The following is a 14,702-nucleotide window of genomic DNA, read 5'->3' as shown; positions in this document are numbered from 1 at the left end:
AACATGCTGTAGCATAGAAGTACATGTAATAATTACAAGGCAGACAAAGATTGTTTTCACATTTATTTGAATTATATTGATGCTTTATCAGCTTTCTTTGCTTCGGTCAGGATCAGCATATTCTCTACAAACTTAATAAGGTTTGTTTTTTTCGATCACTGAGGTCAATGTATGACAGATTGTGAAACTCCTGGAAACTGCCATCAGTATTTTCATCAGTTCAGATCAAATACATAGCAGTATCTATTTGTACCACAAGATGGTGCTACTCTGCAAAACATCAAACTCACTACTACCTTGTATCTAAGGGGTAACATTTCTCCTTGTGGAGAGCGATATGTTAAGCATGTCACGGTGGTAGACTTAGATTTTGGGATTTGCTGATGATGGATGTGTGTGCTAGGGAGAACACATTTAAATGGTTATTGTCATTTCATTAAACTTTCCATAAATCAATAGGGAAATATAAGAAACACACCATCCACTCTGAAAAATATCTCAAATGTATCTATGTCAAAGCACCATAGACCTCCAACACAGTGAGATGTCAGGTTAAACTTCCTATTCCATGCTGCTGCTTTCATTTCTCTCTCTCTGTGTAATACAGTGCTCAGCATAAGTGAGTACACCCAACAGATTTATCAGAAAACATTTATACAGTGGTGGCCGAAAGTATTGGCACCCCTGCAATTCTGTCAGATAATACTCAGTTTCTTCCTGAAAATGATTGCAATCACAAATTCTTTGGTATTATTATCTTCATTTAATTTGCTTGCAAGGAAAAAACACAAAAGAGAATGAAGCAAAAATCAAATCATTGATAATTTCACACAAAACTCCAAAAATGGGCCAGACAAAAGTATTGGCACCCTCAGCCTAATATTTGGTTGCACAACCTTTAGCCAAAATAACTGCGAACAACCGCTTCCGGTAACCATCAATGAGTTTCTTACAATGCTCTGCTGGAATTGTAGACCATTCTTCTTTGGCAAACTACTCCAGGTCCCTGATATTTGAAGGGTGCCTTCTTCAAACTGCCATTTTGAGATCTCTCCACAGGTGTTCTATGGGATTCAGGTCTGGACTCATTGCTGGCCACCTTAGAAGTCTCCAGTGCTTTCTCTCAAACCATTTTATAGTGCTTTTGGAAGTGTGTTTTGGGTCATTGTCCTACTGGAAGACCCACGACCTCTGAGGGAGACCCAGCTTTCTCACACTGGGCCCTACATTATGCTGCAAAATTTGTTGGTAGTCTTCAGACTTCATAATGCCATGCACACGGTCAAGCAGTCCAGTGCCAGAGGCAGCAAAGCAACCCCAAAACATCAGGGAACCTCCGCCATGTTTGACTGTAGGGACCGTGTTCTTTTCTTTGAATGCCTCTTTTCTTTTCCTGTACACTCTATGTTGATGCTTTTTGCCAAAAGCTCTACTTTTGTCTCATCTGACCAGAGAACATTCTTCCAAAACGTTTTAGGCTTTCTCTGGTAAGTTTTGGCAAACTCCAGCCTGGCTTTTTTATGTCTCGGGGTAAGAAGTGGGATCTTCCTGGGTATCCTACCATACAGTCCCTTTTCATTCAGACGCCGACGGATAGTACGGGTTGACACTGTTGTACCCTCGGACTGCAGGGCAGCTTGAACTTGTTTGGATGTTAGTCGAGGTTCTTTATCCACCATCCGCACAATCTTGCGTTGAAATCTCCCGACAATTTTTCTTTTCCGTCCACATCTAGGGAGGTTAGCCACAGTGCCATGGGTTTTAAACTTCTTGATGACACTGCACATGGAAGACACAGGAACATTCAGGTCTTTGGAGATGGACTTGTAGCCTTGAGATTGCTCATGCTTCCTCACAATTTGGTTTCTCAAGTCCTCAGACAGTTCTTTGGTCTTCTTTCTTTTCTCCATGCTCAATGTGGTACACACAAGGACACAGGACAGAGGTTGAGTCAACTTTAATCCATGTTAACTGGCTGCAAGTGTGATTTAGTTATTGCCAACACCTGTTAGGTGCCACAGGTAAGTTACCGGTGCTGTTAATTAAACGAATTAGAGAAGCATCACATGATTTTTCAAACAGTGCAAATACTTTTGTCCACCCCCTTGTAATGCACACGCCCGGACTGACTGGCGTGTGCGTGTTTAGTGGTTCCACTGTGCCATGAACCGGAGAGTGCCTGGAGGGGCGTAACTAAGTATCTGCTCGATCCGACCAAGGTCGCACGACGGCATACGACGCCAGTGCAACAGGGAGGAGCCGAGCAGAGGGACCAGGGTCTACTCCAGGTCAGACTCCGGACACGGCTGTTGACCCACACCGGGGAATACAGGAACAGGCAGGCTAGAGTGCAGGCTGGGTAGGGTCCAGTACAAACTGGGAGACGGGTTCAGAGCCGCAGATGCGGTAATAAAGCAGAGCAAAGCGAAACCGCAGACGCGGTGGACAAGGCCGAGCAGAGCAAAACCGCAGACGCGGTGGACAAGGCCGAGCAGAGCAAAACCGCAGACGCGGTAGACAAGGCTGAGCAGAGCGAAACCGCAGACGCGGTAGACAAGGCTGAGCAGAGCGAAACCGCAGACGCGGTAGACAAGGCTGAGCAGAGCGAAACCGCAGACGCGGTAGACAAGGTTGAGCAGAGCGAAACCGCAGACGCGGTAGACAAGGCTGAGCAGAGCGAAACCGCAGACGCGGTAGACAAGGCTGAGCAGAGCGAAACCGCAGACGCGGTAGACAAGGCTGAGCAGAGCGAAACCGCAGACGCGGTAGACAAGGCTGAGCAGAGCAAAACCGCAGACGCGGTGGACAAGGCTGAGCAGAGCGAAACCGCAGACGCGGTGGACAAGGCTGAGCAGAGCGAAACCGCAGATGCAGTGGACAAGGCTAAGCAGAGGGAAACCGCAGACGCGGTGGACAAGGCTGAGCAGGCAGGAACCGCCGAAGCGGTAAGTAAGACTGGACAGAGATAAATTGCCGAAGCGGTAAACAAAGACAAAGCAAAGGGGACAGGGCTCTGAACCAAATACACACAAGGTACTTGCAAAGAAATAGCGAAAGGACTCCAACTCACAAACGGAAGTAAAATGACAACGAGTAGAAGTTAGGTGCAGGTTCAGACACTGCAGAAAAAGGGAGCAAACGAACATAAAGACAAAACAGATAAGAAACTAGGAGACAGTTCAGACAAGAACAATTACTGCAACAAAATGCAGGAACGAGCCTAGGTAAAGCCAAGTGCTGGTTCAGACACTGCAGAAAAAGGGAGCAAATGGACATAAAGACAAAACAGATAAGAAACTAGGAGACAGTTCAGACAAGAACAGTTACTGCAACAAAATGCAGGAACGAGCCTAGGTAAAGCCAAGTGCTGGTTCAGACACTGCAGAAAAAGGGAGCAAACTGACATAAAGACAAAACAGATAAGAAACTAGGAGACAGTTCAGACAAGAACAGTTACTGCAACAAAATGCAGGAACGAGCCTAGGTAAAGCCAAGTGCTGGTTCAGACACTGCCGAAAAAGGGAACAAACGGACATAAAGATAAAACAGGTAGGAAGCTAGGAGACAATTCAGACAGGAACTGTACTACAACAAATACAGGAGCGAGTCCGGGTATGCGGCCCCCAGAGGGCGAGACAAACAGCCTAGGAGCGTGTTCAGACAGGCCTGGAAATACAGCCTCCAGGAAGGCAGAGAGACAGCTGGCTAGAGTGCACAGACAGGACACAGTTCAGACACGGGAACTGATACCGTAAGGCAGGAAACATAGACAGGACCTGGCATGTCAGCGACCAGAAGCCAACTGACAGAACAAGATGCTCAGGCATGGATTCCAAGAAGCAGCTGGTTTAAATACCAGGTGACATACAGCAATAGGCTGAGGATGCATTAGGGGTGTGTCTGCAGCAGCTACAAGAATCAGGAAGTTCGGCGGGCGTCGCCCTAAACAGCAAGAGCAAAGCAAAGCAGACAACATGGAAAGAAGCCAAAGTGGCAGTCTGGACTGGAGATCAAATGCGCGCTCCTGCACAGTGGGAGATGGACCACTATGCAAGGACGCCGCCAGGTATGTTACACCCCTTTTTTAGGTTTGGTGTGGAATTGTATCCAATTTGGCTTTAGGACAATTCTTTTCGTGTTTTTTCATGTTTTTTCATTGAAGACAAATTAAATGAAGATAATAATACCAAAGATTTTGTGATTGCAATCATTTTCAGGAAGAAACTGAGTATTATCTGACAGAATTGCAGGGGTGCCAATACTTTTGGCCACCACTGTATTGGATACCATATACAAAGTTCTCCCACAAATGTGGGCCATTGATTGAAAACAAAACTTGTTATTTTGCACACCCAAAAAGTAATTTTCCTAATAAATTCATTCAAGCCCATAGTGCAAAAATAAGTACATCCATTGAAAGTCTTAGGCTACAAAGATCTAATTAACAGGAATTCAACCACAGGTAAATCTAATTATTCATTATACAGGTGTCTAGCAGACAGCTGACTATAAAAGGGCCTTAATTATCAAAGAAAACCCCATCCCATTTCATGCTCTCAGCAATAGCACCATATGGAAGAGAAATGTCACAAGATCTGATACAGAAAGTAATTTGCTTACTCAAGAAAGGTGAAGCCTACAAGAAGATCAGTAGAGCTTTACTTATCAGTCAGAATACTGTACCAAAAGTTATACAAAAATAAAACAAAAATAGAACTGCAACCATTTCACAGAGACGTCCAGGATGACCATGAAAGTTAACACCTAAACACGAGCATCTTCTGATGATCACAAGGGTTGAAGAAAATCTACATGCAAGTTCACTGCAGTTACCTAAAAAAGTAGAAAGACGAACCGGGGTGAGTGTTTCATGTGAGACAATACAGCGTACACTGCAGATGAATGGCATGCATGGGTGTAGTCTACAAAGAAAGCCTCTCCTAAAGCCCATGCACAAAAATCCTGCCTACAATTTGCCAGGGTCCATGTTGAAAAATATGAAGACTACAGGGATGCTACAGTGATGAGACCAAGATGAATAGTTTTGAAATTGATGCCATCAAAACTATATTGCATTGCATTTTGCCTACAGTGAAATATGATGGTGGCAGTGTCCTTATGTGGGGCGGCATAAGTACTGCTGGTGTCGGGGAGCTACATCTCATTGATGGCATTATGTATCTAAACATGTGCTGCTCTATAGTGAAAGAGAAGATGCTACAATTACTCTGTGCTCTTGGTAGTTGTGCAATTTTCCGACATGAGAATGATCCAAAACACACATCTAAGGCCACTGTTGCATTTCTAAAGAAGAACAGGGTGAAATATATACTTTTACTGTAAATAAGAAGCAAATTTTTTATATAAATTTTACTTTTTACTATTTAGATAACATTTACTTACAATTCTTTTGCAAAGGCCACGGCCCCACTATCAGTATTTGGTCAGTATTCGGTCAGTATTTTTTCTCAGGAGAGGGAGCCAAAACCAGGAGTGGGTGATAAATGCAGAATTTGTGACTTGTTTCTATTATACCTTTTCTCTGATTGTTCCTTGCCTGGTTTTGACTCCCACTCCTGAGAAAAAATACTGACCGAATACTGACCAAATACTGTGGGGCCGTGGCTTAATCAGTATTGTTGTTCTGTATGATTTTAAATACACTCCTCAACATTGAAATTGCATAACCAAGAAGGAAAAGTCATGGATTTATGAATATCACAGGATGGATAGACAAATTATTGATATGCAAAGGATGAAAAAATATTAAACATCATTTTCAAAACATCTTGATTTATTCACTATTGAGCACAAACACCACACCTAGAAACACCCGCAGTTACATACCTTGGCTATTATTAGTGAGGTTATTGATGGTTGTCTGAGGAATGTTTTGCCATGCTGAATGAACTTGGGCGCACAAATCATCAAGATCTGCTGCTGGCAACTCCCTTTGCAATTGTCAACCAACGATGTCCCAGATTTACTTGATGGGAGTCAAGTCTGGAGATATCGCAGGCCATGGTAGTGTGACGCTCGCAGCCCTGCCCTGGGAAGATGGGGTACTCGGAGCCGGGTCAGATGTTGGGGAGGCAGTCGTGGCCTGGACCCGTTCCGTGCCCAGGGCCGTCACATTAAAAATAATGGGCTATCAGGGTTGAGTGGTATTTATCGACTACGCCACCTGGGGTGTCTGGTGATGAGCCACCAGCGCTGCTAGCAGTCCTCTGAGGCTGGATGTTGTGGCAGCAGGCAATGGTATAACTCCCCACAGGCGGAGCTGGACCTCAGGGCAGATGTAACAGGAGGATGGGGAGAGTAGTCCTGGGTCACTCAGGTGCGGTGCGGTGCAGCGCAGAAATAAAGGAACCAGAGGCCATAAGGATAGTCTTCCAGGTCTTTTACTCACAGTTCTTTTAAGCAGCGGCAAGGCTTCTCCCTGCTCCTCACGGATCACTGTGGCCTCCAGGGATGAGGGTTCAGCGCACCCAAGGTATTCAGGTACTTCAATCAGGACCCTCCGAGTGTTCCCAACAGTCCCCTTTGAACCTCTCCTGTGTGTGTGCGTGCAAAGGCTGGGTCTCCCTCTGGACTATGCACAGATATAGGGTAAGGCGGCAATTCCGTTCCGCCTGTCACCCGACTGGATCCACTGTAGCCTACCGGGCTTCTCTGACAGAGACGTGAAGTGGCAAAGTCAGATTTCGGGGGCCGGTACCCCTCTTGCAGCAGGAGTCCCTCTGGCAGGGCCAGAATGGAGAGTACAGGTGGCGTACGCCACTCCATCCGTGCTCCCTGGGATCCTTTTGCTTGTGGAGCTGTCACTATAGCTCCCGACCTTCTTAAGCAAGGGAACTTGACCGGGATAGAGACACTGTTAACTCATACCCGCTCCTCGTGTCAAGGTCAGAGCACGAGGACTGTGCATCTTCAGCACACTGCAGGCTCCTACACAAGGCCACTGTCAGCTGCAAAGACCACAATCAAAGAACCTTGTGCTTAAGATGGCTGGCTATTATATATGAAACTATGTGTGCAAACTAAAACTGTGTTCTACCCTTCACCCACTACTTGGTTCCCCTAACTTTTGGTTCCTCCCACTCGTGATCCTGCTGAGGCAGCACTATGGTGCATAACTTGCCTCCCATAGGTCAGGAGTGTGTAGTGTTGAATGTAGATTCAGGGTCCTGACCAGTGCACCTTCCTTACCTGGGTGAGGAGACACTACACCTGCTGACAGGCTGCAGTATCCCCCCTTGTGGCGACCGAACCCTCAGGGGCGCCACAGTAGCACATTTAGGCCATGCAGGATGCTCGTAATAGCACAAGCAACATGAAGTCTGGAATTTGTGTTGAAAAACGTCCATTTCCCCAAAGTGTCCCAGGAGCCATTTTTCAACACAACAATGCCAGGTCACACTTTTTCTTCTTGGTGTTAAAATTTAATTGTTGAGGATCGTAGAAGCTTCTAGTTCATTCCTGCAGCATATCCTGAGCTTATTCTCTTGGCGATATACATGTTTTGCAGGGGGAGATTTGTCTTTGCACTAGCAGGATTTACGTTCAGAGCTCAATTTATGATGAATTTCTGCAGAGGTTTGTGGAAGCTACAAGAAAATGGAAGGTGTCTGTTCCCTCTGACCCCACAGCCAGCATGGGAGCTTTGATTAGTGAGGCGCATTTAGCAAAGGTAATTTTATGTTACTTTACAGTGTTTTTGATTTATGGAATATGAATGTGTTCTATAGCTATAATATATTTTTTTGAATTTCAGTTGGACATTTTTTAAGAGAACCCCCCCTACATTGTTACATCTATAAGGCCACGTTCACATACTCAGTATTTGGTCAGTATTTTACCTCAGTATGTGTAAGCAAAAACCAGGAGTGAGTGAAAAATGATTTGTTTCTATCATACTCTTCCTCTGACTGCTCCACTCCAGGCTTTGACTTACAAATACTGATGTAAAGCAGTGGCCAAATAGTGAACATGTGACCATGGCCTAATACAGGTGTTTTATGCGGCGTTCGGGCTTTTGGTATTTTCAGGCATCAGAGACCAAATACAAATCTTGCAACTGCACCTTATATAGCTACATCCATAGGCGGATTATAATGGGGACGATCTGGGCTACCGCCCGGGGCCCGAGGCTCTGGCAGGGCCCAAGGCCAGATCGCCCTCATTATAATGTTTTCTGGAGAGGCAGGGGCAGAGGGACCGCACATTACCATTAGATGCCGGCCGCATCAGGGAGACAGACATGCCCCCTGCACGCTGTGGCTGTGTCTCCAGGACTGACGTCACACAGCAGCGCCTGGAGCTTCTTCACTTCATCCTGCCAGAGAGGAGCTCATGCATCAGTGGATGGCGGTAAATACGAGGTCGAGGTCGGGCCCTGGGCAGGATGTCTGGAGTGAGGAAGGGGCTGCAGGACGCTGCTCCCCTCCTGATGAGTTCACACGGATCCCTTAGTGTCAGGTCAGCGGCCGCTCTGCTGGGGCCCTGTATGACTTATTGCCGGAGTCTGACCTTTGTTACAAATCAGGTCACTCTGGGTCATCGGCTCCAGAGTCACCAGATCTGCAGGAAAATTCAGAGTCCTGCAATAAATCACACTGAGCCCCTGCAGAGCGACCACAGACATCAGCAGAGCGGATCCTGCACTGACTGATCAACCCTGAACCTACAGGACGTCACATACTATACTGCTCCATATACAGTACAGACCAAAATTTTGGACACACCTTCTCATTTAAAGATTTTTCTGTAGTTTCATGACTATGAAAATTGTACATTCACACTGAAGGCATCAAAACTATGAATTAACACATGTGGAATTATATACTTAACAAAAAAGTGTGAAACAACTGAAAATACGTCTTATATTCTAGGTTCTTCAAAGTAGCCACCTTTTGCTTTGATGACTGCTTTGCACACTCTTGGCATTCTCTTGATGAGCTTCAAGAGGTAGTCACTGGAAATTGTCTTCCAACAATCTTTAAGGAGTTCCCAGAGATGCTTAGCACTTGTTGGCCCTTTTGCTTTCACTCTGCGGTCCAGCTCACCCCAAACCATCTCGATTGGGTTCAGGTCTGGTGACTGTGGAGGCCAGGTCATCTGGCGTAGCACCCCTTCACTCTCCTTCTTGGTCAAATAGCCCTTACACAGCCTGGAGGTGTGTTTTGGGGTCATTGTCCTGTTGAAAAATAAATGATGGTCCAACTAAACTCAAACCGGATGGAATAGCATGCCGCTGCAAGATGCTGTGGTAGCCATGCTGGTTCAGTATGCCTTCAATTTTGAATAAATCCCCAACAGTGTCACCATCAAAACACCCCCACACCATCACACCTCCTCCTCCATGCTCCAAGGTGGGAGCCAGGCATGTAGAGTCCATCCGTTCACCTTTTCTGCATCGCACAAAGACACGGTGGTTGGAACCAAAGATCTCCAATTTGGATTCATCAGACCAAAGCACAGATTTACACTGGTCTAATGTCCATTCCTTGTGTTCTTTAGCCCAAACAAGTCTCTTCTGCTTGTTGCCTGTCTTTAGCAGTGGTTTCCTAGCAGCTATTTTACCATGAAGTCCTGCTGCACAAAGTCTCCTCTTAACAGTTGTTGTAGAGATGTGACTGCTGCTAGAACTCTGTGTGGCATTGACCTGGTCTCTAATCTGAGCTGCTGTTAACCTGCAATTTCTGAGGCTGGTGACTCGGATAAACTTATCCTCAGAAGCAGAGGTGACTCTTGGTCTTCCTTTCCTGGGGCGGTCCTCCTGTGAGCCAGTTTCTTTTTAGCGCTTGATGGTTTTTGCAACTGCACTTGGGGACACTTTCAAAGTTTGCCCAATTTTTCGGACTGACTGACCTTCATTTCTTAAAGTAATGATGGCCACTCGTTTTTCTTTACTTAGCTGCTTTTTTCTTGCCATTATACAAATTCTAACAGTCTATTCAGTAGGACTATCAGCTGTGTATCCACCAGACTTCTGCACAACACAACTGATGGTCCCAACCCCACTTATAAGGCAAGAAATCCCACTTATTAAACCTGACAAGGCACACCTGTGAAGTGAAAACCATTTCCGGTGACTACCTCTTGAAGCTCATCAAGAGAATGCCAAGTTTGTGCAAAGCAGTCATCAAAGCAAAAGGTGGCTACTTTGAGGAACCTAGAATATAAGACATATTGTCAGTTCTTTCACACTTTTTTGTTAAGTATATAATTCCACATGTTTTAATTCATAGTTTGATGTCTTCAGTGTGAATGTACAATTTTCATAGTCATGAAAATACAGAAAAATCTTTAAATGAGAAGGTGTGTCCAAACTTTTGGTCTGTACTGTATAATATGTGAGGTCCTGTAGGCAGGTCCAAGTGGGATCAGTACAGTGTATACCCATGTACAAAAAATGTCATCCAGTATATCGATTACTGTATGGTATACTGTGGTACAGACATCAGCTGGGATATAACAATGTGTATAGCATATAACATCTAATGTCTGTATCACAGTATATCATACTAGCTATTGAACCTGTTCTACGCCAGGGTGGTGAGCTTTTTTATTGGTATATGCTCTCCCATCCTGGCCCCGTATCCTGGTATATGCTCCCCCATCCTGGTATATGCTCCCCCATCCTGGTATATGCTTCCCCATCCTGCTCCCCCATCCTGGTATATGCTCCCCCATCCTGGTATATGCTTCCCCATCCTGGTCCCCCATCCTGGTATATGCTCCCCCATCCTGGTCCCCCATCCTGGTATATGCTTCCCCATCATGGTCCCCCATCTTGGTATATTCTCCCCCATCCTGGTCTTCCATCCTGGTGTATGCTTTCCCATTCTGGTCTCCCATCCTGGTATATGCTCCCCCATCCTGGTCCCCCATCCTGGTATATGCTCCCCCATCCTGCTGTATGCTTCCCCATCTTGGTATATGCTCCCCCATCCTTTTCCCCCATCCTGGTGTATGCTTCCCCATCCTGGTCCCCCATCCTGGTATATGCTCCCCCATCCTGGTGTATGCTCCCCCATCCTGGTGTATACTTCCCCATCCTGGTGTATGCTCCTTTATCCTGGTCCATGCTTCCCCCCCATTATGGTATATGCTCCCCCATCCTGGTCCATGCTTCTCCTCATCCTGGTATATGCTCCCCCATTCTGGTATATGCTCCCCCATCCTGGTCCATGCTTCCCCCCATCCTTGTATATGCTCCCCCCTCACTCTGGTCCATGCTTCACATGTCCGCATAGTGCAATATCTGGTTTCATTCGAATGAATACAAATGTGCAGAGTGTATACAACAAAATGGTGCCAAAGTACGCACATGTGCATACCACGCTGTCCATTTTGTCGAAGACACTGTTCATATTTGTCTTCACTAAAATAGCGCCGGAAATCGGCGCCTGCGCCACACTCCTCCCCTGGCCTCTCCAGAGATGACAGGACCGAACATGTATGTGTTTATGGTGCCGGAGATCGCGGTATGCGCACAGTGCTTATGCATACCGCGATCTCTGGCGCCACACTCCTCATCCCTGTCTGGGATGTGGATGTGTCTTTCTGTCTGTGGCCAGACTGCGCAGGTATTGCTCTTGCACAATCTATAGAGGCTTCTGGCAGAAGGACACATCCCTGATTATACTATAGATACCAGTCATGTATTGTCATATAAACTATACAGGGCCATACCTAGGGGAATCAGGGGGGGCATGTGAACTGGGTACAGCCGTCAGGGGGGTGCCTTCGGGCCACCTCATGCGGTGGTCAGAGGTGTCTCCCAGGTAGCTGCATTTTGCATTCGACCATTCTCTGAGCTGGCTGTGGAACCGACAATCGATCAGAGAAGGGAGCTATGTACGGGCTCATATTGTATGTAGGGAGCTATGTGGGGCTCATACTGTATATAGGGAGCTATGTACGGGCTCATACTGTATATAGGGAGCAATGTGGGGGCTCATACTATATATAGGAGGCTTTGTGCGGGCTCATATTGTATATAGGGGCTATGCGGGATCTCATACTGTATCTAGGGAGCTATGTGGGGGCTCATACTGTATCTAGGGAGCTATGTACGGGCTCACACTGTATCTAAGGAGCTATGTTCGGGCTCATACTGTATCTAGGGAGCTATGTACGGGCTCATACTGTATCTAGGGAGCTATGTGGGGGCTCATACTGTATCTAGGGAGCTATATGGGGGCTCATACTGTATCTAGGGAGCTATGTGAGGGCTCATACTGTATCTATAGAGCTATGTGTGGACTCATACTGTATCTAGGGAGTTATGTGGGGGCTCAAACTGTATATAGGGGGATGTCGGCATACTTAATTCTGCTCAATATTAAGGCTTTGTGCCCATGATGCATTTAAGCGTTTCCGCAGCGGCAAAAACGCTGCAGAAATGCTTAAAAAACGCTTGGTAGAAGGTCTGCCATGTTCCCCAATGATAATCCGCATGTGCTGTGCACATGCTGCGGAAATTTCCGCTGCGGATTATCATTGCGGAAAAAAACGCAGCACTACCAATTATTTTGCGGAAGTGCTGCGTTTTCGCCGCCATTGACTTGCATTGAACGCATGGATTCCGCGTCACTGCTTATGTAGATGCGGAATCCACGCGTTTCAATGTGCGGATGGTACCCAGGTCTAGAGGACAGGAGACTCTCCTCCGGACCCGGGTACCATAGAAACTGTGAAAAAAAGAATAAAATAAAAAATAAATGTTATATTTACCTTCTGGCGGCCTGTGGTGCGCTCTTCCTCTCATGCCGGCAGATCGCGATGGACTGAAGGACCTGCGCTGACGTCATTTAGTCATGTGACGGGTCACGCAACGCTGACGTCGGCAGGTCCTTCAGTGAACTGCGATCTTCCGACAAGGGAGAATGCAGAGAAGCAAGACTCCAGGGGCCATCAGAAGGTAAGTATAGATTTATTTTTTATTTTTAAACATTCTTTTCGTCACAGTATATAAATCCATGCCGGTTGCATGGATTTATATAGTGTGACCAAGTTGTCAAGCACTTTCCAAGTGATGCTAAAATCGCTTGGAAAGCGCTTGTCAACCCGCATGCGGAAATGCAAGTGAAGAACGCTTTGCATCCGCTTGTCCCTGGCAGGAAAAACACATGTACAATCCGCATGTACAATCCGCATGTACAATCCGCATGTACAATCCGCATGCGTTTTTTTCTGCCAGGGAGATGCAGAAACGCTCAGGAAAAATCCAGAGCATTTCTGCATCGTGGGCACATAGCCTGAGTCATACAATTAATATATTTTTTTATTATTTTGTTAATATTATTAATATTGAGCAGAATTGATTTCAGCCCATTGATTCACCTTCCACAACAGTCATGGTCTCTCATGTGGCCCCTCAAGGAAATTAATCTCCCACCGCTGCTCTACTATATATAGTGCTATGTTATGTATAGGGCTGTGTACATAATGGAAAAAAAATTCCATAATTTTCCGTCTACAGATGTCACCAAAGCATCTGTGTTAGTCACATGACCTATCACATGATCTATCAAAGGGGATCATGTGACACGTCACGTGATACATCGGGTACCTGTGGGGGGGGGCCCACTCCTTCTAAACTGCCCGGGGCCCTGGCTACTCTTAATCCACCCCTGGTTACATCCCTAAACATTTGCTTGCTTTAGGATCCAAACTTCTTTATCCCCATCTTGCAAAACTAAAGCCTACACTACATGATCTTTCTCCAGGTAAGGAGCTATGTAAAGAAGGCTTTGGCAGAAGGAGCTACCGTTAACTGTGGTGAAGGCGTGGATACCCTAAACATCCCACCAAATAACCAGGGTGGTTATTTCATGTTGCCTACGATTATCACTGGATTGAAGGAAGAGTCCTGCTGCATGCAAGAAGAGATTTTTGGCCCTGTAACATGTGTGGTTCCATTTGATACAGAAGAGGAAGTGATTGAAAAGGCTAATGGTGTCAAATATGGCCTAGCTGCAACTGTTTGGACAAGAGATGTAGGCCGCACTCATCGTGTTGCCAAGAGACTTCAGTCAGGTCTGGTATGGACCAACTGCTGGTTAGTGAGGGACCTTAATCTACCATTTGGTGGTATGAAGGCATCAGGCCTGGGTAGAGAAGGGGCAAAGGATTCATATGAGTTCTTCACGGAAGTAAAAACTGTTACAATAAAACACTGATTTATCGATTTTACCTGTGTCATATCACACAGGAAATAAAAAGCTCAGAATAATTCCATTTACAAACTGTGTTTTATCTACTATATATAATCGGCTTATCCCGTCTGTCTGTCCGTCCAGGAAATCCCGCGTCGCTGATTGGTCCGGCCGCGGCCAATCAGCGATGCGGGATTTCAGAACAAGATGGCAGCCGTTAGCGGCTCATCTGCCGCACGGAGGTCAGCGGCGATGCAGCTCACTAGCACGGTTCGCTGATTGGTCGCGGCCGGCGAACAGGAGACCCCTGGCTGCAGCCGCAAATAGTCGTGATGTAAGCGGAAGCAAGAGCCGGCTGCAGCCGGGGGAATTACGTGCTGGCTGTGCATGGTCAACGATGTTGTCACAAGCAGTATTGACAACATGACATAATTACAAAATTCATTAGGGGCCCCGGGGGGATACATTGGGGGGTTAATTTAAAGTAGTGCACAACCCATTTAAACACTGCTTTGCTGATTAGTCGCACCTGGTCGG

General features: G+C 46.2%; 1 protein-coding gene across 3 annotated transcripts in view; it reads left to right on the top strand.

Annotated features, from left to right (window-relative positions):
- The window catches only part of ALDH8A1 (aldehyde dehydrogenase 8 family member A1), a 55,461-nt gene extending 41,206 nt beyond the window's left edge, over nt 1-14,255 (top strand). For 2 of the 3 annotated variants that reach the window (XM_073673228.1, XM_073673231.1), the window contains exons 6-7: nt 7,529-7,690; nt 13,737-14,255. In XM_073673228.1, the coding sequence (XP_073529329.1) occupies nt 7,529-7,690; nt 13,737-14,189 (615 nt within the window). In that variant the 3' untranslated portion in view covers nt 14,190-14,255. The remainder of the gene's footprint in view (nt 1-7,528; nt 7,691-13,736) is intronic. The other variant, XM_073673230.1, reaches the window with a different exon arrangement.
- Nucleotides 14,256-14,702: the final 447 nt, after the last annotated feature.

The sequence above is a fragment of the Phyllobates terribilis genome, unplaced genomic scaffold, assembly GCF_046119375.1.
Source record: "Phyllobates terribilis strain yellow unplaced genomic scaffold, ASM4611937v1 Scaffold_3__8_contigs__length_932513732, whole genome shotgun sequence".
Classification (NCBI taxonomy): Eukaryota; Metazoa; Chordata; class Amphibia; order Anura; family Dendrobatidae; genus Phyllobates; species Phyllobates terribilis.
Note: the sequence above shows the minus strand (reverse complement) of the source record. Positions and strands in the feature narration are given on the sequence as shown.